The sequence below is a fragment of the Phyllobates terribilis genome, unplaced genomic scaffold, assembly GCF_046119375.1.
Source record: "Phyllobates terribilis strain yellow unplaced genomic scaffold, ASM4611937v1 Scaffold_4__5_contigs__length_816908805, whole genome shotgun sequence".
In the NCBI taxonomy this organism is placed as follows: domain Eukaryota; kingdom Metazoa; phylum Chordata; class Amphibia; order Anura; family Dendrobatidae; genus Phyllobates; species Phyllobates terribilis.
Window position 1 is genome coordinate 190605354 of NW_027362764.1, and position 24330 is coordinate 190629683.

General features: G+C 44.7%; 2 protein-coding genes across 4 annotated transcripts in view; one reads left to right on the plus strand and one right to left on the minus strand.

Moving 5' to 3' along the window:
- Positions 1 to 8018, minus strand: part of NGLY1 (N-glycanase 1) — a 45086-nt gene extending 37068 nt beyond the window's left edge. The window contains exons 1-2 of the mRNA XM_073678004.1: positions 7838 to 8018; positions 4668 to 4782 (exon numbers count right to left, since the gene is read on the minus strand). Coding sequence (XP_073534105.1) covers positions 4668 to 4782; positions 7838 to 7944 — 222 coding nt within the window. The 5' untranslated portion in view covers positions 7945 to 8018. The remainder of the gene's footprint in view (positions 1 to 4667; positions 4783 to 7837) is intronic.
- OXSM (3-oxoacyl-ACP synthase, mitochondrial) overlaps positions 7737 to 24330 on the plus strand; it is a 29537-nt gene continuing 12943 nt past the window's right edge. The window contains exons 1-2 of one of the 3 annotated variants that reach the window (XM_073678005.1): positions 7737 to 8044; positions 13192 to 14193. In XM_073678005.1, the coding sequence (XP_073534106.1) occupies positions 13211 to 14193 (983 nt within the window). In that variant the 5' untranslated portion in view covers positions 7737 to 8044; positions 13192 to 13210. The other 2 variants (XM_073678007.1, XM_073678006.1) reach the window with 2 other exon arrangements.

The window sequence follows — 24330 nt, forward strand, 5'->3', positions numbered from 1 at the left end:
ACATACAAGGATAAAATGCAAGGTCTGCAATTCATAGTCTAGGTTTTTTTTTTTATTGAATACATTTGTGTATAGAACAGGGAAATTATACAATTTTCTAAAATTCACTTCATAAATTTTACAAGCTCGTAGCCAGTGTCTAAATGTAAGTAAAAAATGTATATATCCTTTGTAATGATCCCACGTCCATGTCCTGTGTGTTCATGTAAATGTGGAATACGGTGGTTCAAAATCCGCGCTGCCCAATGGTTCAAATATATGATCACACGCAAAGATGAAGCATGAATGCCGTTTATTTTGTCAACGCGTTTCAAGGTTTTCAAACCTCTTCATCAGGACCAAACCACAATAAGATACAACTCAAAAAGTGCGGGAATATATAGACAATGCATTAAAAAAAAAGGGCGCGCAGCAACAAACCTTTGCGGTCATATGTAGCGGATACAAAGATTGCAAGCAGAATAAAACAAAATATATAACTGTAAAAATAAAGAAACATATGAATGTACATGTGACAAATCTCTAAAATATCTATGTATCAGTTTTCAGAATTAAAGCGGACCTGTCAGCAGGATTGTGCTCAATAAACTACATACACTGTCAGGTGGGCGACATTACACTGATTAAAATGATACCTTGGTTGATGAAATCCGTCCTGTGGTTCTTGTGTAATCTTTACATTCAGTTTGGAGATAATGATATGCCCGTGCTTCGGTGTGGCCTGTGGGGGTCGCTATATCTGGTGCTCTGCTTATGTATTCCACTGTATGGCTTCTGACAGGTCACTGTGCCTTCAGTGACCTGCCTACTATTTTAAATACTGCATGTGTAATTGTGGTAGAAATCTAGAAATTTACACGTAGCAAAATGGCCCCGCCGCCCACGCATGCGCAGTGCAGTGCATTGTGAAAGTATTTGGTCCCCTTGAACTTTTCTACCTTTTGCCACATTTCTGGCTTCAAACATAAAGATATAAAATTCACATTTTTTGGGGATGAATCAACAACAAATGGAACAAAATTTATTGGATATTTTAAACTTTTTAAAAAAATAAAAAATGAAAAGTGGTGCGTGCAATATTATTCGGCCCCCTTTAGTTAATACTTTGTAGTGCCACCTTTTGCTGCGATTACAGCTGCAAGTCGCTCGAGGTATGTCTCTATCAGTTTTGCACATCGAGAGGCTGAAATTCTTGCCCATTCTTCCTTGCAAAACAGCTTGAGCTCACTGACGCTGGATGGAGGGCGTTTGTGAACAGCAGTTTTCAGCTCTTTCCACAGATTCTAGATTGGATTCAGGTCTGGACTTTGACTTGACCATTCTAACACCTGGATACGTTTATTTTTGAACCATTCCATTGTAGATTTTGCTTTATGATTGGAATCATTATCTTGTTGGATGATAAATCTCTATCCCAGTCTCAGGTCTTTTGCAGACTCCAACAGGTTTTCTTCCAGTACATCTTCCCATCAATTTTAACCATCTTCACTGTCCCTGCTGAAGAAAAGCAGGCCCAAACCATGATGCTGCCACCACCATCTTTGACAGTGGGGATGGTGTTTTGAGGGTGATGAGCTATGTTGCTTTTACGCCAAACATATCGTTTTGCATTGTGGTCAAAAAGTTTGATTTTGGTTTCATCTGACCAGAGCACCTTATTCCACATGTTTGGTGTGTCTCCCAGGTGGCTTGTGGAAAACTTCAAACAAGACGTTTTATGGATATCTTTGAGAAATGGCTTTCTTCTTGCCACTCTTCCATAAAGGCCAGATTTGTGCAGTGTACGACTGATTGTTGTCCTATGGACAGTCTCTCCCACTTCAGCTGTAGATCTCTGCAGTTCATCCAGAGTGATCATGGGCCTTTTGGCTGCATCTCTGATCAGTCTTCTCCTCGTTTGAGATGAAAGTTTAGAGGGACGGCCGGGTCTTGGTAGATTTGCAGTGGTCTGATGCTCCTTCCATTTCAATATGATCGCTTGCACAGTGCTCCTTGAGATGTATAAACTTGGGAAATCTTTTTGTGTCCAAATCCGGCTTTAAACTTCGCCACAACAGTATCTCGGACCTGCCTGGTGTGTCTTCATGATGCTCTCTGCACTTGAAACAGAACCCTGAGACTATCACAGAGCAGGTGCATTTATACGGAGACTTGATTACACACAGGTGGATTCTAGTTATCATTACCAGTCATTTAGGACAACATTGGATCATTCAGAGATCCGCACTGAACTTCTGGAGTGAGTTTGCTGCACTGAAAGTTAAGGGGCCGAATAATATTACACGCCCCACTTTTCAGTTTTTATTTTTTTTTAAAAAAGTTTAAAATATCCAATAAATTTCGTTCCACTTCACGATTGTGTCCCACTTGTTGTTGATTCTTCCCAAGAAAAATAGAATTTTATATCTTTATGTTTGAAGCCAGAAATGTGGCAATAGGTAGAAAAGTTCAAGGGGCCAAATACTTTCACAATCCACTGTAGCTTCTCGTTTGCCGAGAGATGCTCCTTTCTCAAGTGCGGCCCACGGCGCTGTAGCCAAATTCTTTTTCCTCCAGCAAAATGGAGCGTGCGCTGTAGCATCTATTTCTTGCCGATAGATGCTACTGCGCAAGCGCCGCTAGCCATTTTGCTGATGGTAAATTAAATTTGCCTGCAGCAATATGGTGCCGCCGGCCGCGCTTGAGAAAGGAGCATCTCTCAGCAAACAAGAAGCTACTGCGCATGTGCGGGGCCATTTTGCTACATGTAAATTTCTAGATTTCTTCCACAATTACACATGCAGTATTTAAAATAGGAGGCAGGTCACTCAAGGAAGAGTGACCTGTCAGAAGCCATACAGGGGAATACATAAGCAGAGCACCAAATACAGCGCCCCCCACAGGCCGCCCCGGAGCACGAGCATATCATTATCTCAAAACAAAAAGTATGTGGTTTACTAAGCACAATCACGCTGACAGGTGCACTTTAAATGTTGTCATGTGTAAAAAGAGGAGGATTGAATTAGTTCTTGAAAAGTTGGAATGTTAGGTGTGTATACTAAGTGCAGTAGTGGGGTGAACTACAGGAGACAGAGGTGCAAGACAAGGGGAGGGGGCAAACAGATTGGAACAAGATTGAAGAGAAATAAAAGAAAAGAGAGTAGAATAGAGGTATGGAAGCTTACAGCAGAAAAAAGTAGGTGGGAGGAGAGAAAAAGATGATGATATAATGTAAGGTGTGTATATATATATATATATATATATATATATATATATATATATATATATATATATATATATATATGTATATACTCATAGTAGTGAACTGGCAAATATGCCAGTGTGCGTAAAAACTGTGCTGCAAGGGTTGGGGAAAAATTTTCCGAGTAAGTTTTGAGCAGACTGATCACCAGAGCAGCGGCTCACAGAGCTGCGCTAGTTCGGAGAAGGATCAGACGAAAAACATGTCTGTGTTGGGTGCATGCCGATGGGCTAATCACCAGACAAAGTGAAACCTTGAAACGCGTTGACAAAATAAACCGCATTTATGCTTCACCTTTGCGTGTGATCATGTATTTGAACCTTGGGCAGCGCGGACTCTGAACCACCGTGTTCCACATTTACTGCAACGTATCTCCTTGGTGGTGTTGCAGCCTTTACAAGCTTCTATAGGAGTAGTGACTGTCACAACCCCATCAGGTGAGCGCACCTATAACATTTTACACCACTTGGTTATCAGATAAGACATTATTTGTGCTTTTTGTCGTTCCTGTTTTTCCAGTTTGATGTCCTGTGTGTTCATGTAGCACAATGATGTCAGCGTGTCACATGACTGGGGTAACCTTAGTCCTATTCCCGTAGCCCAGGGATCCATTTCACAGGGCGGATCCATTCTACTGATCCGACAGCTGTCATCTGCACTGATGCTGGAAATGTATGCCAGCGCAATACATAGAAATGAGAAAACTGCATGAATTATAATTCTATATACAAAGGAAAAAAAAATTGGAATATCCCTTTAAGCTAGCAAAACATATGAGCTGACACGACTTCTGTGATGTCCAGGATTAACATTGATATTTAGAGACACGGAACTCATATGGTTTCTTTATTGTATTTTCACCTTTTTTTGGTGTTTTTTGACACTTATTTTTTTAACTTGCGCCTCTTTTTTTCATATCTATTTTATATGTGTTGGCCAGTTTTGTTTTTCTTTTATGTTCGTCACAGGGTTTGGTGGGTCTGGATGTTTTTCGCAGATGAATCAATTGTGACTTTTTAAAAAGTCGCAATTTTTTTGAGAAAATGTACTTAAGTCGCCTCCGAAGTGATTTTCTGTACGTCTGCTATTTTTACATTTTAAGTGGAACGTGCGACTTTTCGCTCTAAAAAGGTACAAGACAAAAATTAAGATTTTGAGCCCAATTCATGAACCACGTGCAACATTATAACAAATTCCACATGACAAGAAAAAAGAAAAGTGACTTAAAAAAAAACCTCAAAAATGATGAATTGGGCCTATAGAGAATAATAAACTATGTAAACCTGCAGCATCATTTCATGCTAATCTATAAAGGCAAAGCCCCGCTAGTAACAAGGAGCAGACAGTGTCGGGGGCACACTCCGCAGCTCAGCCACCTGCACCAATGTTGCAATCACAGACATGACCCCAAACTGCGCCCGCTTACCTCCTCAAATCCCATCTCAAATAGACACTCCACAGCGCCTGGAACTGGTAAGAGTCTGGTAGAGAAGGCCGTGTTCCCAATCCTGATGGATCTGTATTTTTCTTCATTCGGACTCCTGTTAGATTAATAGTCAATGGTCAGTGCATACAATGGTCGACCGATCACTAGGAATTACATATAGCTGGAACACATCACTGACGTCTGGGCGATACCGTTTTTGGGGGGTTGTAGTGTCCCCTCACACTGTAACGTTGTCCAATCAGTGTTGACTTTGACGGACACACACACAACCAGTACCAACTGTGACGGGGACACACACAAACAGTGCTGACTGTGACGGGGACACACACACACATAACCAGTGCTGACTGTGATGGGACACACACACATAACCAGTGCTGACTGTGATGGGACACACACACATAACCAGTGCTGACTGTGATGGGACACACACACATAACCAGTGCTGACTGTGACGGGGACACACACACATAACCAGTGCTGACTGTGACGGGGACACACACACATAACCAGTGCTGACTGTGACGGGGACACACACACATAACCAGTGCTGACTGTGACGGGGACACACACACATAACCAGTGCTGACTGTGACGGACACACACACACACAACCAGTGCTGACTGTGACGGGGACACACACACACAACCAGTGCTGACTGTGACGGGAACACACACACACAACCAGTGCTGGCTGTGACGGGGACACACACACAACCAGTGCTGATTGCGATGAGACACACACAACCAGTGCTGACTGTGACAGAGACACACACACACAACCAGTGCTGACTGTGACGGGGACGGACACACACAACCAGTGCTGACTGTGACGGGGACACACACAACCAGTGCTGACTGTGACGGGGACACACACAACCAGTGCTGACTGTGACGGGGACACACACAACCAGTGCTGACTGTGACGGGGACACACACAACCAGTGCTGACTGTGACGGGGACACACACAACCAGTGCTGACTGTGACGGGACACACACAACCAGTGCTGACTGTGACGGGGACACACACACACAACCAATGCTGGCTGTGACGGGGACACACACACACACAACCAATGCTGGCTGTGACGGGGACACACACACACACAACCAATGCTGGCTGTGACGGGGACACACACACACAACCAGTGCTGACTGTGACGGGGACACACACACACACAACCAATGCTGGCTGTGACGGGGACACACACACACACAACCAATGCTGGCTGTGACGGGGACACACACACACAACCAGTGCTGACTGTGACGGGGACACACACACACAACCAGTGCTGACTGTGACGGGGACACACACACACAACCAGTGCTGGCTGTGACGGGGACACACACACAACCAGTGCTGATTGCGATGGGACACACACAACCAGTGCTGACTGTGACAGAGACACACACACACAACCAGTGCTGGCTGTGACGGGGACACACACACACAACCAGTGCTGACTGTGACGGGGACACACACACACAACCAGTGCTGACTGTGACGGGGACACACACACACAACCAGTGCTGACTGTGACGGGGACACACACACACAACCAGTGCTGGCTGTGACGGGGACACACACACAACCAGTGCTGATTGCGATGGGACACACACAACCAGTGCTGACTGTGACAGAGACACACACACACAACCAGTGCTGACTGTGACGGGGACACACACACACAACCAGTGCTGACTGTGACGGGGACACACACAACCAGTGCTGACTGTGACGGGGACACACACAACCAGTGCTGACTGTGACGGGGACACACACAACCAGTGCTGACTGTGACGGGGACACACACAACCAGTGCTGACTGTGACGGGACACACACAACCAGTGCTGACTGTGACGGACACACACACACACAACCAATGCTGGCTGTGACGGGGACACACACACACACAACCAATGCTGGCTGTGACGGGGACACACACACACAACCAGTGCTGACTGTGACGGGGACACACACACACAACCAATGCTGGCTGTGACGGGGACACACACACACACAACCAATGCTGGCTGTGACGGGGACACACACACACAACCAGTGCTGACTGTGACGGGGACACACACACACAACCAATGCTGGCTGTGACGGGGACACACACACACAACCAATGCTGACTGTGACGGGGACACACACACACAACCAATGCTGGCTGTGACGGGGACACACACACAACCAATGCTGGCTGTGACGGGGACACACACACACAACCAATGCTGACTGTGACGGGGACACACACACACAACCAATGCTGGCTGTGACGGGGACACACACACACAACCAGTGCTGACTGTGACGGGGACACACACACACACAACCAGTGCTGACTGTGACGGGGACACACACACACACAACCAGTGCTGGCTGTGACGGGGACACACACACACACAACCAATGCTGACTGTGACGGGGACACACACACACACAACCAGTGCTGGCTGTGACGGGGACACACACACACAACCAGTGCTGGCTGTGACGGGGACACACACACACACAACCAATGCTGGCTGTGACGGGGACACACACACACAACCAATGCTGACTGTGACGGGGACACACACACACAACCAATGCTGACTGTGACGGGGACACACACACACAACCAGTGTGGACAGGAGAGGACAGGAGCCACACACAGGAGCATAACCAAAAGTATCCATCAAGCTGGGCATAGAGATGATGGCGGTAGTTATAGCTGGGACACAGGTTATTCCCTGACTGCTGGGATTGGATCACCAGGACCCCCGTATCCGGAGATCGGCTCCGTGAACCCCCAGAATACGCTCTGTAGCCTTGTTCTGAATGATGGGGGATTTTCAGTGCCAAGATTCCGGGATCACTGGGGTCCCAGCAGTCAGACCCCCGGCCATCAGCCAGTAATCTCCATTGGAGAGCCCTTGTTATTTTGGGGAGACCCTTCGGACTCTCTTCCTATCACTTCCTGGTCTATGGTCCACAGTCACCTTCATTAATGGGCTGTCCCGTCCTACAGGTATCAGGCAGCACAGGAGCACACTGCTCAGATGGAGCAAATCGCTGACCCGCAATGAATGACGTCATGTCTGTACACACAGCGTCATGGTAGCACAGACCCTCCCGGGTACAAGACGGGCACTTACCGCAGGATGTTGTCCGCATATGTGAGCAGCAGCTGGGCGGCGTCCATAAACACCTGCCGCCCGTTCTGGCACAGCTCGGTGACGGCGGAAGACTCGGAGGAAGCCATGACTATGAGCCGGGGCTGAGTGCGAGGAGGAAGCGCAGCGGAGCGGAGCACGGCGCAGGAGCGGAAGGAGACAGACCCGGAACCAGCGGCGGCTCCACAGGTACTGAGGTCCCAGACTGCGGGAGGCGCCGGTCCCTGAGCACTAGGACTCTGCGACCCCCCACACAGCAGTATGGAGGGAGAGGTGCCACAGTGTGCCAGGGGATAGTGTAGAGGGAGAGGTGCCACAGTGTGCCAGGGGATAGTATACTGGGACAGGTGCCACAGTGTGCCAGGGGATAGTGTAGAGGGAGAGGTGCCACAGTGTGCCAGGGGATAGTGTAGAGGGAGAGGTGCCACAGTGTGCCAGGGGATAGTGTAGAGGGAGAGGTGCCACAGTGTGCCAGGGGATAGTGTAGAGGGAGAGGTGCCACAGTGTGCCAGGGGATAGTGTAGAGGGAGAGGTGCCACAGTGTGCCAGGGGATAGTGTAGAGGGAGAGGTGCCACAGTGTGCCAGGGGATAGTGTAGAGGGAGAGGTGCCACAGTGTGCCAGGGGATAGTGTAGAGGGAGAGGTGCCACAGTGTGCCAGGGGATATTATACTGGGACAGGTGCCACAGTGTGCCAGGGGATAGTGTAGAGGGACAGGTGCCACAGTGTGCCAGGGGATAGTGTAGAGGGACAGGTGCCACAGTGTGCCAGGGGATAGTGTAGAGGGACAGGTGCCACAGTGTGCCAGGGGATAGTGTAGAGGGACAGGTGCCACAGTGTGCCAGGGGATAGTGTAGAGGGACAGGTGCCACAGTGTGCCAGGGGATAGTGTAGAGGGACAGGTGCCACAGTGTGCCAGGGGATAGTGTAGAGGGACAGGTGCCACAGTGTGCCAGGGGATAGTGTAGAGGGAGAGGCTTTACCTAACAGCCCATAGAGAATGAATGGTGCCGATGTCGAGCGTGTGCACTGCTGCTCCATTTTAACAGGAATAAAAGTGCATTGTGCTGATCGATGGGGTCCCTAAAATAATACATAATGTCAGCCAAACCCTCAGATACATGCAGGCTTGCCCAACAGTCTAATTGTATGATGGTCTCCTGACTCTCCCCAACAGGTGATGTTGGTGTAGATGATGTCTGATTTTGGACTGCCAACCCTTTTGTTCTTGGTACGAAAAGCTGTCACCTGAATAGTCTGGTAGCGGGTCTCATATAGAACATGGGAGCACTCAGCATGGCTCCAGTGTATCTATTGCGTATGGCGCTCCTTAGTTATAACCTATCCTGTGGATAGGTGATAACATATCTTCACTGGACAGCCCCTTTAAGCAGTTAGCCTTTTCACATAATAAAAGAGCACTGTCTTTAGTGCTACCTGTTGGAAATAGCAATACTGTAAATCGCCCTTTGAGGAGCCATAGCAGAAGCTCCATTTGCACACCGTTGTTTCAGGGTTTCTATTGTGATTTGGCTTTATCTTTTAAAGGGAATCTGTCAGCAGGATTATACCCCCTAAACTATTTATATGCACATGTAGCTCTTTCATAGACAAGTCCAGCAATACCTTTACATGGCCAGTCTGTTTCTCTGTAAGGCCTGTTTCACACGTTCGGATATTTCCGGTACCGGAAAAAACAGTACCGGAGATATCCTTTTCCCGTGTGGCAACTGTGTGCCACATCAGGATCACATGGACGGCGCCTGGGAATCAGCGGTATAGTTAGCGCTGTTCCTAAGCGCCGGTGCTGAACACTGCCCTCATCATGGTTCCCTGCTGGCACTGCGATCAGCACCAGCGGGGACAATGATGAGGGTAGTCGTAGTCTGATCCCGCAGTGTCCCCACCTGTAAAAATAAGAATAAAATAATAAAATCCATGTACTCACCTCTCCTAGGTGTCCCCCGCTGTAATCCATGCGACCGCTGCAGCAGAGGAGCTGGGGAGAATGATCCGCTCCGGAGCTGAGCTCATTCTTCCCAGTTCCTATGCTGTAGCGGTCGCATGGAATAATAGGGGACACCTAGGAGAGGTGAGTACATGGATTTTATTATTTTTATTTTTACAGGTGGGAACAGACTACTACTATTCTCATCATTGTCCCTGCTGGTGCTGATCGCAGCGCTGGCTGGAACCATGATGAGGGCAGCGTTCAGCACCCAGCACTTGGGAACAGCGCTACCTGTAGCGCTTATTCCCAGGCGCCTGTCCGTTTCACACTGATGACACACGGATGTCATCCGTGTGTGTTCAGCGTGAGGCACTTTTGCGGACACACAGATGAAAACACTCTGAGATGTGTCACTGTCTCCGGTACTTGTGGAAACTGTCACCACTTGTACTGGAGATACTGACATGTGAAAGAGAGGTAACTGAGAAATCAGCATTTGAATTGATATGCAAATGATGCTGGAGAACTATTGTAGATCTGAAGCCTCTGTCACTACAGCTCTATTCCCACCCAGCTCTGCCTCCTCTGGTTTGACTGATGTTTCCTTTGCCTGAAGTCACACTACATAGAAGCTTCCAGTCAATTAGGAGGAGGTAGAGCTGGAGTGACAGAAGTGCAGCCTCATTTGCATATCATCTAAAACACTGATTTCTCAGTATAGGGGAATGGACTGGCCATGTAAAGGTATTGCTGGAGTTCTCTGAAAGAGCTAAATGCACATATAAATAGTTTATGGAAGGGGTGAAATCTTGCTGACAGATTCTCTTTAAATTGTGTTAAGTAGAGATGAGTGGATCAATTTGTGGGACTCTGGTCCAGCATCCAGGTCAGCAGTACCTGGCGGCCGGTCGAAAGGCCTGCCAATCTCTTGCCTGCCAGCGTCCACATCGAAGCATTTGATTGGTGCTGCCACAACCTCATTTGTGCTATGTGATTTTGTGCCAAAATTAAAACTTGGACAGTGTCGCAGGCCAAACTAGATATTTATTAAAAAAAACGTCTACAATTGAGAGAGTTTTTCCTTATCATCAAATATAATGATGAAATTCTTCATATGGAAACAAACAAAAGGCTTGTCCCACGAATAAAGTACATTTCAATTAATAGATCTTAAAATAAAATTAGCACATAATCGCAAATGGCACATACTGGAATAATACAATGTTATGTAACAGCAGTAAAAAGCATCTGGCCAAATGGCCTAATTTAAATATGTAATAAAGAATTAAAAAAACTTGAATTAATAGTAAAACAGATAAAGAATGATGCCAACAAAAGTGCCCCTCAAACACAGTATGATACCCCCACAGTGAATTCCTCCACGCGCATGGTATGATGACACTTCTGTACCCCCCAAATCACCTCAAGCAAAGTATGATGCCCCAGCGGTGATCCCCGCGTGGCCCTCGTGCAGTATAATGGGCCCCGTGTGGCCCTCCGTGCAGTATGTATAATGAGCCCCACGTGGCCCTCCGTGCAGTATCATGGGCCCATATAGTACCCGGAGTCATTGCAAGCAAAGTATAATCACCCTGAGGGCCAAATTTGGCCCGCGGGCCAGAGTTTGACATGTGTGACTTACAGGATTGCTACTTCCTATATGTGCGCTAGAGACCCTGTTCTCTTCTTCTGCAAAGAGGCTATTTGCATATTTAATTTCCCAGGGAGCCTTGTGTTTCTTAAATCGACGTACACCAGCTTGGCGCTATCCTTGAAATATCAGCAAGTAGAGACTCTGCAATTGTGAAGTTGCACCTGTAGTTGTCACCAAGGCTATTATATTAGAGGGCTTATTTGACCATTTAAATGTCAAGTCTGTCATGCAGGTCACTCACTTGGAAGGTGATGCATAAAATTGGTAAAGGGTTCTCCCATCAGCATTCATTACTTATCCAAAGTATGAGATAAATGTATGATCACTACAATTCCCAACAATCACAAGGATGGGTCCCACAGTCTCCTGTGTGAATGGAGCAGTAGTATAAAAGTACAACCAATTCTCCATGATCTGTTTCTGGAAGTGGTGCAGAGAACAGTGCCAGCGGTCTCCGTCAGTCCTCTAGCGTGTGAGCGGAGTTCTCACATGTGCATTACCTCTCCATTCACGCAGGAGACTTTAGCACATTCGTTCTCATAGTCAGAGTGCCTCCTAGCGGTTCGACCCATAGCCATCATAAATGTAGTGGTTACACAGTTTTTACTATTTATCCTTATTGTTAAAAAAAAAACATTTTTTACCAATACTAGTAGCAAGATAGTCTAACACACAACCCAGTTGCTCCAGAAGAAGGGAAATATTCATGCTAATCTTCATGGTTAGCAGTTCCTGTCAAAATCAGCATATTTGACTAACATAGATTTCAAGTAGTCTTTTAGCAGTATTGACATGTTCTTGTGCTACAGAGTCATCTGGACTGACCACCTTGTCACTTGATAATTTTGTTTGTGGATGGTGAGATGTGACGGTGAGGATAAAGTTGCTTATCTAGCTCTAGGCCATATGGTAAGGTCATGTTTTACGAGAGTCAGTCAATAAGTAATGCCTCCTATTTTTTTTCTCCTTAAATAAGGTAGTTATGTTAAATATTCTAATTTGGCACAATTCCTCAAACCTTCTTCTCCAATCCACAGCAATTGCAACTTCCTGCACCAACAGGTGGCAGGACTGTATCCGTTTGCAAAATGGCTGACCTCGATGTTCGTATTAGACAACGTTCTGTGATTGAATTCTTGCATGCAGAAGCTGTAACACCCATTCAAATTCATGAGAGACTGAAAAATGTGTATGGTGATGCAACAGTGGATGTCAGTACTGTTAGACGATGGGTTCGTCGCTGTAACACAGCTGAAAGGCCATCACCGTTGGCTGACAAAATGCGGAGTGGCAGGCCAGTAACCGCAGTGACTCCAAGCAACATTCAGCGAGTCGATGACATCATTCGTGGTGACCGCCAGGTGACTGCAGATGAATTGTGTGGCATTATCTGCCTCAGTAAAGGCAGTGTGGTGAAAATTATTGGACAACTGGGATACAGAAACGTTTGTGCACGGTGGGTCCCAAGAATGCTTTTTACCATGCTGGAATACATGCCCTTGTTAAATGGTGGACCAAGACTGTGGAAATGGATGGAGATTATATTGAAAAGTGACAAATTAATCATTAATGTTGTGGTTTTCAACCTATGTAATTGCATTTGAATTTCTTGCCAATTAAAGGGTGAAAAAAAAATAGGAGGCATTACTTATTGACTGACCCTCGTATATAATTTCACAGGTGCTCAGATAAATTGAACAAACTGGGTGTTGTCTTTTTGACTACTTTTAGATAACATCCAAAACAACTTATGACCATCCACCTACGAAGACTCCCAAGAATGGGTGAGGCCTGCCCCTTCTTGCTAAAACACCTCCGAACTTTTTCACTCTGTAAAAGAAGTATAAGCAGTCATCCAGTTCAGAAGTGCCGTCGAAGAGTTGTCGTAACTGGCGTTGGCATCGTATCTCCTATTGGCACTGGCACCCAGTTGGCATGGGATCATCTGATTCAAGGCAAAAGTGGAATAGTTGCTTTGGAAGAGGAAGAGTATGAAAATATCCCTTGTAGAGTCGCTGCTCGCGTCCCAAGGGGTCTTGGGGATGGTGAGTTCTTTGAGGAACGATATGTTTCAAAGTCCGACATGAAGACCATGTCATCTGCCACAATTTTGGCTTTAGGAGCTGCTGAACAAGCAATTACTGATGCCAACTGGTTTCCCAAGACTGAAGAAGAACAAGGTTCCACTGGTGTGGCAATAGGCATGGGAATGGTTCCTCTTGATATTATTACAGAGACCGCAATGTTATTTCAAACAAAAGGGTACAACAAAGTTAGTCCCTTCTTTGTTCCTCGGATCTTGGTGAATATGGCTGCAGGACACATCAGTATTAAGTACAAGCTCCGAGGACCCAACCATGCTGTTTCAACAGCCTGTACTACAGGAGCCCACGCCATTGGAGACTCCTATAGATTTATCACTCATGGAGATGCTGATGTCATGTTAGCAGGGGGAACAGAAGCATGCATCACCCCCTTGTCACTTGCTGGCTTTGCAAGAGCTCGAGCAGTGAGTACCAGCTATAATAAAACTCCTCAAAAAGCATGCCGGCCCTTTCATCCTGAACGTGAAGGATTCGTAATGGGAGAGGGAGCAGCCATGCTTGTGTTAGAAGAATATGAACATGCAGTGGCCAGAGGGGCCAAAATGTATGCAGAGGTACTAGGCTATGGATTGTCAGGTGATGCTTGCCATATAACCGCTCCAAGTCCGGAAGGTGATGGTGCATTCAGGTACATTTTATTGTTTTACACTCACTTTATCTTCTATTTAAAGAGTAACTAAACTTTTTTTTCTTTATTTATTTATCAGACTTTGCAAAGTTATAATTTTTTGAAATGTGTTTTTTTTACCTTTTTTTTTTTTTTACCTCCTTCTCTCCCAAACACCATCCCGCAGTGCTATTTTAGCTCTCTAGTTTAGGCTTCCTAAGAATCTGCTTTCAACGCTACTTAGCAAGAGTCAGTAGTCTATTAACATTTTGAGTACAGGACTTTCCCTTTTTAAGCCTCTCTGCTCCCTTCCCCATACTCACAGAGAAAGTTCCTAACACAGATTGTTGGAAATAGGTGTGTACACAGGAGAACCCACGAGTACAATGGCATAAAGAGACTTTATTAATTCATAAAATAGCAGTGCATGAATTGCAAAAAGTATTACAAAAGGTACAAACATGCAGATATATCAGCCATAATAAATAACTGAGCCTGAGAGTAAGGGAAAAGAGGGGGGAAAGGGAAAAGAGAAAAGAGGGGGGAATGGAAAAAATCCGTCCCCAAAAGAGCCCCTAAGAGCAGTGAACAGGGAAAAAACATAAATGGGAGTCAGGTGAACCTATGCCTCAATTATGCATATGGTAGACTAACATAGCCAATTCCATAGGGAGACAATGAATCACTCACCCAATAGACAAAGAAGCCCAGCTCAGAGAAGGGACCAGCAGGAGGGCAAAGAACAATGGCCAGCACGAGCCCCGCCGCGCGTTTCGCCGGTAGGTATAGCTTTTTTAAGAGGCCTTTTTTTTAAAGGGGCTGCTGCAGGTCACGGGTCAACAGACCAGAGAAATGCTGTGCGGTTTCAAAGGGGCTTTCCTTTCCCTGCTGGCAGACTCAAGCGAACAGACTCGGGAGATGAGGAGTTCAGGAACAATTTTTATTAAATGGTTATCCAGTCGACGCGTTGTAAAGTTACCCAACTTCAGAACATAACGAGGTTAACTGTGAGTGGGCCCACTGCCTTGGATGAAAAGCCCTCACACATGAATGATCTCAGGATTCTTTACTATTACCATGACCCAACAATCATGGTAGCGCTCACTTTTTCATCTACGGTCAATCACTCTTCCACATGTCCCAACAGTCTGAAGGGGGCTTCATTAGAGAAAATTCTCATCTTTAAAACAAGACCAGAATTACACCTGTAGTCACAATAAAGCTTGGGATATTAGAGCTTCAAGTGAAAGTTGCATGTGGTGTGCCTGCAGCTCTCACTCCTGACTCTCACTTTAAGGCCACGTTCACATGTTCAGTATTTGGTCAGTATTTTACATCAGTATTTGTAATCCAAAATCACGAGTGGAAGAATCAGGGGAAAAGTGTAATAGAAACATGTCACCTCTACTGTATTTTTCACCCACTCCTGGTTTTGACTTACAGATACTGATGTAAAATACTGAACATGTGAATGTGGCCTTACCTGTGATATCTCAGGCTGGATCCGTGAGACTCTGAGCATGTCCTACTCTGATGAGATTTTGCGGATCAGACTAAGCCATTAAAATCTATGGTTATCTGTGAGACACAAATTAAACTAGGAAGACAGACTTTGTACCATCATAGCTTCATCAGATTTTAAATGATACATTGTTAAGAATCAACGGATAAAAAAGTTCAGTTATCATATTTGATTAAACTTCATTTTATGCAGAGCGGAGGCAGCAGTTACAGCACCTAGGCCAAGTTCCTACAGTTCAAAAACAGATTTTCCATTGCATATGCGCTTGTTGTAAATCTGCTGCGTTTTACAGTGTCAGCATAATGCAATAAATTTTAAGAAACCTCATGCAAATGCTGCAAAATATTTCTGCATCATAAACTTGACAGTAGCTGTGGATTTGAGATCCACAACATGTCAGTTTATTCTGCGGATGTAGGTTCAAGTTTCACCCTTTTGCTTTTTCACAATCATAAGGACAGACTCCCTTTAATATTTGGCCCTGTCTGCAGTTTGAATAAACACAATTTAAGAAATGTTATCCAATAAAAAATAATTTTATTAATACATCATGATGAAAAGTATTTAAAATGCAAACACAAAATGAATTTCACAGTGAAACATATAGAGAGTGGGTGTAACCTAATTACAATGTTAATTTCCCTAAATTAAATTATAGATCTGTATAGAGATATAGCAATAAATATACACTTGAAAAAAAGGGAGGTGCAAGTGGATTTGTATGTTGATAAATATGAAAGAACCTCAAACAGGCATACCATAAGTTGGAAATAACGCAAAGTGGAAACACCCCAGGACTCCCGACGTACGTTTCGCCAGGTGGCTTTCTCAAGGAGTATATTATACACTGCTCAAAAAAATAAAGGGAACACTTAAACAGCAGAATATAACTTCAAGTAAATCAAACTTCTGTGAAATCAAAGTGTCCACTTAGGAAGCAACACTGATTGACAATCAATTTCACATGCTGTTGTTTAAAATGGAATAAACAATAGATGGAAATTATTGGCAATTATCAAGACACACTCAATAAAGGAGTGGTTCTGCAGGTGGGGACCACAGACCACATCTCAGTACCAATGCTTTCTGGCTGATGTTTTGGTCACTTTTTAATGTTGGTTGTGCTTTCGCACTCGTGGTAACATGAGACGGACTCTACAACCCACAGAAGTTGCTCAGGTAGTGCAGCTCATCCAGGATGGCACATCAATGCCAGCTGTGGCAAGAAGGTTTGCTGTGTATGTCAGCGTAGTGTCCAGAGGCTTGAGGTGCTACCAGGAGACAGGCCAGAACACCAAGAGACGTGGAGGGGGCCGTAGGAGGGCAACAACCCAGCAGCAGGACCGCTACCTCTGCCTTTGTGCAAGGAGGAACAGGAGGAGCACTGCCAGAGCCCTTCAAAATGACCTCCAGCAGGCCACAAATGTGCATGTGTCTGCACAAACAGTTAGAAACTGACTCTGAGGGTGGTATGAGGGCCCCATGTCCACAGATGGGGGTTGTGCTCACAGCCCAACACCGTGCAGGATGCTTGGCATTTGAAACAGAACACCAGGATTGGCAAAGTTGCCACTGGCACCCTGTGCTCTTCACAGATGAAAGCAGGTTCACATTGAGCACATGTGACAGAGTCTGGAGACGCCGTGGAGAGCGATCTGCTGCTTGCAACATCCTTCAGCATGACCGATTTGGGTCAGTAATTGTGTGGGGTGGCATTTCTTTGGGGGGCCGCACAGCCCTCCATATGCTCGCCAGAGGTAGCCTGACTGCCATTAGGTACCGAGATGAGATCCTCAGACCCCTTGTGAGACCATATGCTGGTGCGGTTGGCCCTGGGTTCCTCCCTATGCAGGACAATGCCAGACCTCATGTGGCTGGAGTGTGTCAGCAGTTCCTGCAAGATGAAGGCATTGAAGCTATGGACTGGCCCACCCCTTCCCCAGACCTGAGTCCGATTGAGCACATCTGGGACATCATGTCTCGCCCCATCCACCAACGTCACGTTGCACCACAGACTGTCCAGGAGTTGGTGGATGCTTTAGTCCAGGTTTGGGAGGAGACCCCACAGGAGACCATCCGCAACCTCATCAGGAGCATGCCCAGGCGTTGTAGGGAGGTCATACAGGCATGTGGAGGTCACACACAATACTGAGCCTCATTTTGACTTGTTTTAAGGACATTACATCAAAGTTGTGTCACCCTGTAGTGTGTTTTTCCACTTTAATTGCGGGGGTGACTCCAAATCCAGGCCTCCATTGGTTAATAAATTTGATTTCCATTGATGATTTTTGTGTGATTTTGTTGTCAGCACATTCAACTTTGTACAGAACAAAGTATTCAATGAGAATATTTCATTCATTCAGATCTAGGATGTGTTATTTGAGTGTTCCCTTTATTTTTTTCAGCAGTGTACTATATAATACTATACTCCTTGAGAAAGCCACCTGGCGAAACGTATGTTGAAGTCATGGGGTGTTTCCCCTTTGTGTTATTCCTGGCTTATCATATGTCTGTTTTTTTATGTTTGCTGTGGTTCTTTCATATTTATAAACATACAAATCCATTTGAATCTCCCTTTTTTTCAAATGTATATTTATTGACCTGGTTGCTACATCTCTATACAGATCTACAGTGGCATGTAAAAGTTTGGGCACCCCTGATCAAAATTACTGTTATTGTAAAGAGTTAGGCTTTGTGCCCACAATTCGTTTTTTAAGCGTTTCCGCAGCGGCAATTCTGCTGCAGAAACGCTTAAAAACACTTGGTAGAAGGCCTGCTATGTTCCCCCAATGATAATCCGCATGTGCTGTGCACATGCTGCGGAAATTTCCGCTGGGGATTATCATTGCGGAAAAATATGCAGCACTACCAATTATTTTGCGGAAGCGCTGCTTTTTTGCCGCCATTGACTTGCATTGCAACGCATGGAATGCGCATCACTGCATCTGTATATGCGGAATCCATGCGTTTCAATGTGCGGATGGTACCCGGGTCTGGAGAAGAGGAGACTCTCCTCCAGACCCGGGTACCATAGTACCTGTAAAAAAAAGAATAAAATAAATATTATACTTACCTTCTGATGGCCCCCAGTGTGCTTGTCTTGGCTTGCCGGCAGCTCGCGGTAGACTAAAAGACCTGCCATGACGTCATTTAGTCATGTGATGGGTCACACGACCGCTGACGTCGGCAGGTCCTTTAGTGTACCGCGAGCTGCCGGCAAGCCAAGATGCATCGAATAAAGACACCGGGGGCCATCAGAAGGAAAGTATAATATTTATTTTTTACCATTCTTTACGGTCACACTGTATAATTCCATGCCGGTTGCATAGATTTATATAGTGTGACCAAGTTGACAAGCACTTTCCAAATGATGCTAAAATCTCTTGGAAAGCGCTTGAGAACCCGCATGCGGAAATGCATGTAAAGAACGCTTCACATCCACATGTACAATCCGCATGCGTTTTTTTCTGCCAGGGAGATGCAGAAACGCTCAGGAAAAAATCCCGAGCATTTCCGCATCGTGGGCACATAGCCTTAAGCATGTTGAAGATGAAATCATTTCTAAAAGGCCTAAAGTTAAATAAGACACATTTCCTTTGTACTTTAAGCAAAAAATATATATTTTCATTTTTTACATTTTAAAAATTACAAAAAGGTGATAATTTCATCTTTAACTTACTTAACTGTTCACATTAACAGTAATTTTGACCAGAGGTTCCCAAACTTTTACATGCCACAGTATTATTTCATTTAGGAAAATTAACATTGCAATTTTATTATACCCACTCTCTATACGTTTCATTGTGAAATTCCCTTTGTGTATGGTCTCTTCCCCTCTATGTATTTTAAATAATTTTTATCATGATGTATTAATAAAATGTATTTTTTATTGGATAACATTGCTTAAAATCTGTTTATTCACTTTAATTAGTAGGATGTTGAAGTTATACAGTGAATATTCACATATGTAATGCTTAGTTAGAATAATTTCTTTTGGTGGTGCCTGTCTGTAGTTTGGTAAAGCCAAAGAACGCTTTTTGCACTTTCCTTGGTCGACCGGCGAATTGTCAGCCAATCATTGAGCTCATGGTCTCCAGGGGAGACAGGACGCCCCCTTCAGGCTCACTGAGCTTACTGATTGGCAGCCGTGCTGTGGATGTGACGTCTGCAGTCAATGCAAAGGTGGAGAATCGCCGTTGCCCAAAGGGACTTGAACTGCAGTTGAGTCTGAACATTATCGAAAAGGGCCCAGACATTTAGGCCGAGGAGATGCACGGCCACTTTGGCTGTGACACAGGTCACGCGGCCAAAGATCGCTATGTGCTGGGCAGAGGTGGTATGTATGGACTCTGCACATGCTAAACTTTTTTTGTTTTTTCATTTTCGTTTTTTCCTCCCCTTTTTCCAATAGCCATAACTGTTTTATTTTTCTTGCCTCATAGACATCTGAGGGTTTGTTTCTCCTGGATGGGTTTTACTTTTATATGTCACCATTCATTTTACCACAGTGTACTGAAAAACGGGAAAAAAATTCCAAGTGGAAAGAAATGTTTTGTTTTGTTTTTACAACCACAGCTCAATTCTGACATTTTTGTTTTGGGAATTGTTTTCACGGCATACATTTTGTGATTAGAAAAATGACCTGGCATCTTGATTCTCCAAGTCAGTACGATTACACCAAACTTGTCCAGTTTTTTATTATTTTAGTGGTGAAAAAAATCAGAAATTTGTTTAAAAAAACAAACAAACATGTTTGTCACCATTTTCTGAGACCCCTTAATATTTTTAATTTTCGGTCAATGAAGCTGTGTGAGGGCTTATTTTTTTGTGGCGCCAGATGTTATTTTTATTTTATACCATTTTGGGATAGATAAAAATGCTTGTTGCATTTTTTTTGTGTTATGGCGGCGACCTAAAAAAAACCCACAGTTTTGACATTTTAAATTTTTTTCTGTTTATGATGATTACTGATCAGGTTAATCTAATATATATAATTGTCTTATCCCGTCTGTCTGTCCTTCTGTCCAGGAAATCCCGCGTCGCTGATTGGTCCAGCTGCGGCCAATCAGCGACGCGGGATTTCAGAAAAAGATGGCGGCCGTTAGTGGCTCATCTGCAGCACGGAGATCAGCAGCGATGCAGCCGGGAGATGAGCGGCGCTAGCCGCTCATCTCCCGGCTGCTCGCAGCAGAAGTACCCCGACCGGCGGCGCCGCTGCCCTCCATGCGGCTACCGTTGGGAAATCAGCGCCTATTGCCTCTGATCTCCCGACGGCAAGTGTGAAGGGAGGACCGGGAAGCGGCGCCGCCGGTCGGGATACTTCTGCTGCGAGCAACCGCTCATCTCCCGGCTGCTCGCAGCGGAAGTACCCGCACAGGCAGCGCTGCTCCCCGGTCCTCACTAATAGGATTCGCTGATTGGCCGTAGGCCGCGACTAATCAGCATTATTGGCGCAAAATTTAAACACGGCTTAGCTGATTGGTCGCGGCCGGCGGTAGCGACCAATCGGCGACATTGGCGCCAAATTTGAACACCGCTCTGCTGATTGTGCCCGGTCGGCCGCATACATATTCTAGAATACCCGATGCGTTAGAATCGGGCCACCATCTAGTTATTTATATATTTTGAGAGATTGGACTTTGCTGGATGTGGTGATACCACATATGTATATTTTTTTTATTATTATCTTTATTGTTAATGAGGGAAAAGGCAGGTGATTTGAAGTTATGTTTTTTCTGTTTTATCATATCTTATAAAACTTAGATTTTTACTTTTTTCTGTATTTGTTAGTCTCCTTAGGACTTGAACCTGTGATTGCCTGATTGCTTGTACTATACACAGCAATACCACAGTATTTCTGCATATAGTAAAAATCGAGAACTCCTTTGAAGCCCAGACACAGGCAGGGTTTCAAATAAACTCTGTGATGTCAAGCACGGAGGTCTTCAGCAGACTCCCGGCTTTCAAAGCAACCTATCGGCGCACCGCAATCACGTCATGGGAGTGACAACAGGTGCATAGAATGACGCACCCCGATGTCGGCATGCTGTTAACAGGTTACTAGTCACACTCCACCCGCTGCTGTTAGAGGCAGGTCCTGGCTATGACACACAGCCGTTACCCGTGAGCCTGCTCCATACACCCACTGCCAACTTGCGCCGTACATGTACGATGGATGTCGGTAAGGAGAGGTGTGGTGCATCTAATCTTTTTGGAAAAAACATCAAAAAAGGGCAGCAGTGTTTACCTGCCCAGATCTTCAAAGCCAAATGCGCTACCAGGATGCAGCAGACCCACATAAAGATGGCGGATACACAGGTGCAAAATACTGATGAGACAATCACTCACAACCTACCATTTCATGGAGGGGGTGACTGCTTAGTATTAGAATTGCACAAAGATAGACTTGTATAGGGTGCTGTTCACACTAGGGTAGTGCACAGTATCCGGCTTACAGCCTATTAGTTACGCCCATACTATTCGACTAGGCGGGCTGCCCGGTACTATCCAAGTGCACCCCCTGGGAACAGACACCCTAGTTTACAATGTCCGCATGGGCCTGGATGCACCCTGGAATAAAAGTGTGCAAAATTACATATATATATATATATATATATATATATATATATATATATATATAAATATAAATATATGAGGTATTAGTTGATATTTTGGCCAAAATACGTAAGCTCGTGAACTTTTCTTGAATTTTTGGGGGAATTTTAATTCTTCTTAGTGTGGCTTTTGCTGTGAGTGTCTAATCTTTTTGGGTCACATTTTTAGTCGTGAATAGGGAAAATATATATTCTTGTACCGTGTTATCCAGTAGATAGAAAAATATTTAGATTTGAGAGTCCTCAGTGGTTGATACCTTTTAATGGCTAACCTAAAAGATGGTAACAAATTGCAAGCCTCTAGTAGTCACCTACAATCCAAATCTGGAGGCGCTAAGAAGAGCTGCACGGAAACTACAATCCTTACTACAAAAAGATGCCCGATTACAATCCATATTTCCAGACCCCCACTTCTGTGTTTCAGACAGCCCCCAAATCTAAGAAGCATCATTGTCAGAAGCTCCCTGTCATCTCCTCCAGCTACAGGTACCTTTCCTTGCAACCGGAAAAAATGTAAAACCTGTCCGTTTATAACGACCACAGACAAGATAAAGATTCCCAATTCACACCAGGCCTGTAAGATCCCAGGTGTTTTCAGCTGTATCACATCTAATGTAGTGTACTTAATTATATGTACCAAATGTCCAGCTGGGGGTCTTTATGTAGGGAAGACAGGGCAAAAACTTAGGACAAGGATGAATCATCATCGCCACGCAATAAAAGAAAAAAGAATAGATCTGCCTGTAGCCAAGCATTTTTGTTCCCCTGATCACAGCATAAAAGACATGAAATTACTGGTATTAAAAGGTAACTTCAAATCTCAAAGAGAAAGAAGATTCTCAGAATATAAACTGATGATGACCTTTAACACTTTCAGAGCAGGAATGAATGTGTCGCATGGATTTATGTCATTCTACATCAACTAAGGAATGTGCTCCTCAGACTCTCAGACCTGTGAGGCCATCACAACACTGGACCTAGTCACAGGACAATAAAACCTTCACACTCCTTATCTATTAACTGCTAAAATATTTATAGCCAGAACTGTTTATCTCTTCCATAATAACTCTGCTTTTCATCACTTGTCTTACCTATTGCATTTTTTGTGTGTCTTATTGTGTATAAATATGTGACTCTTCAGATTTTGTGGTATACTAGCCTGATGAAGAGACCTGCGTAGTCTCGAAAGCTTGCAATTTGTTACCATCTTTTCAGTTAGCCATTAAAAGGTATAAACCACTGAGGACTCTCAAATCTAAATCTTTAGCCGTGAATATCCATTCTTTTTTTATGTGTTTTATTAAAAAATAATCACTTTGATGCTAAATTATTCTAAATTGTTGCGTGGGATTTTGTCAAAGTCCCACGTGTCTACTTTCAGAAAATACATGAGTTTGGAGGTTAAACTCCTTTTAGACTTCCAAAATATATTTACGGCATATTAGAAGGTTCATTCACGCAAACCGCAGTACACGTGCAGAGCAAAAGTTTTGTTAGATCATTAGCAGAGCCGACAAAATCATCAGCGAGTGTCAGGTGTAAATCATAGCCCACAACCTGCTGTAATGGCCTCGATTGGTGCTAGCACAGATAGCGGCCATTTAATCCCTCAGATGGCGCTGTCAATAGTGGCAGAGGCATCTAGATGCTAATTGTAGGGCAGGTCCCTCACTCTTTGTCCTCATTAGCACCCTGTGATGTGATCATGCGGTGCCGATGGTAGCCATGATGACTCCAGGCCATGTTCTTAGACAAAATTGTGAATGAACCCACTGCTTGGATAAAAAGCAACAACACGCCTGAATGGTCTCAGTATACTTCACTATTCGCATGACACATGACTCGTTGTCACCCCATTCACAATTATCAGATACATGGTTTTCTAATTATTTTAGAAATATATATAATTTCCTTTACACTTTACAAATATTTGCTACCTTATGTTGGTACATCACATAAAATCCCAATAAAGTACATTTAACCTCTTCACCCCTGGGCCATTTTTCGTTTTTTGCTCCCATT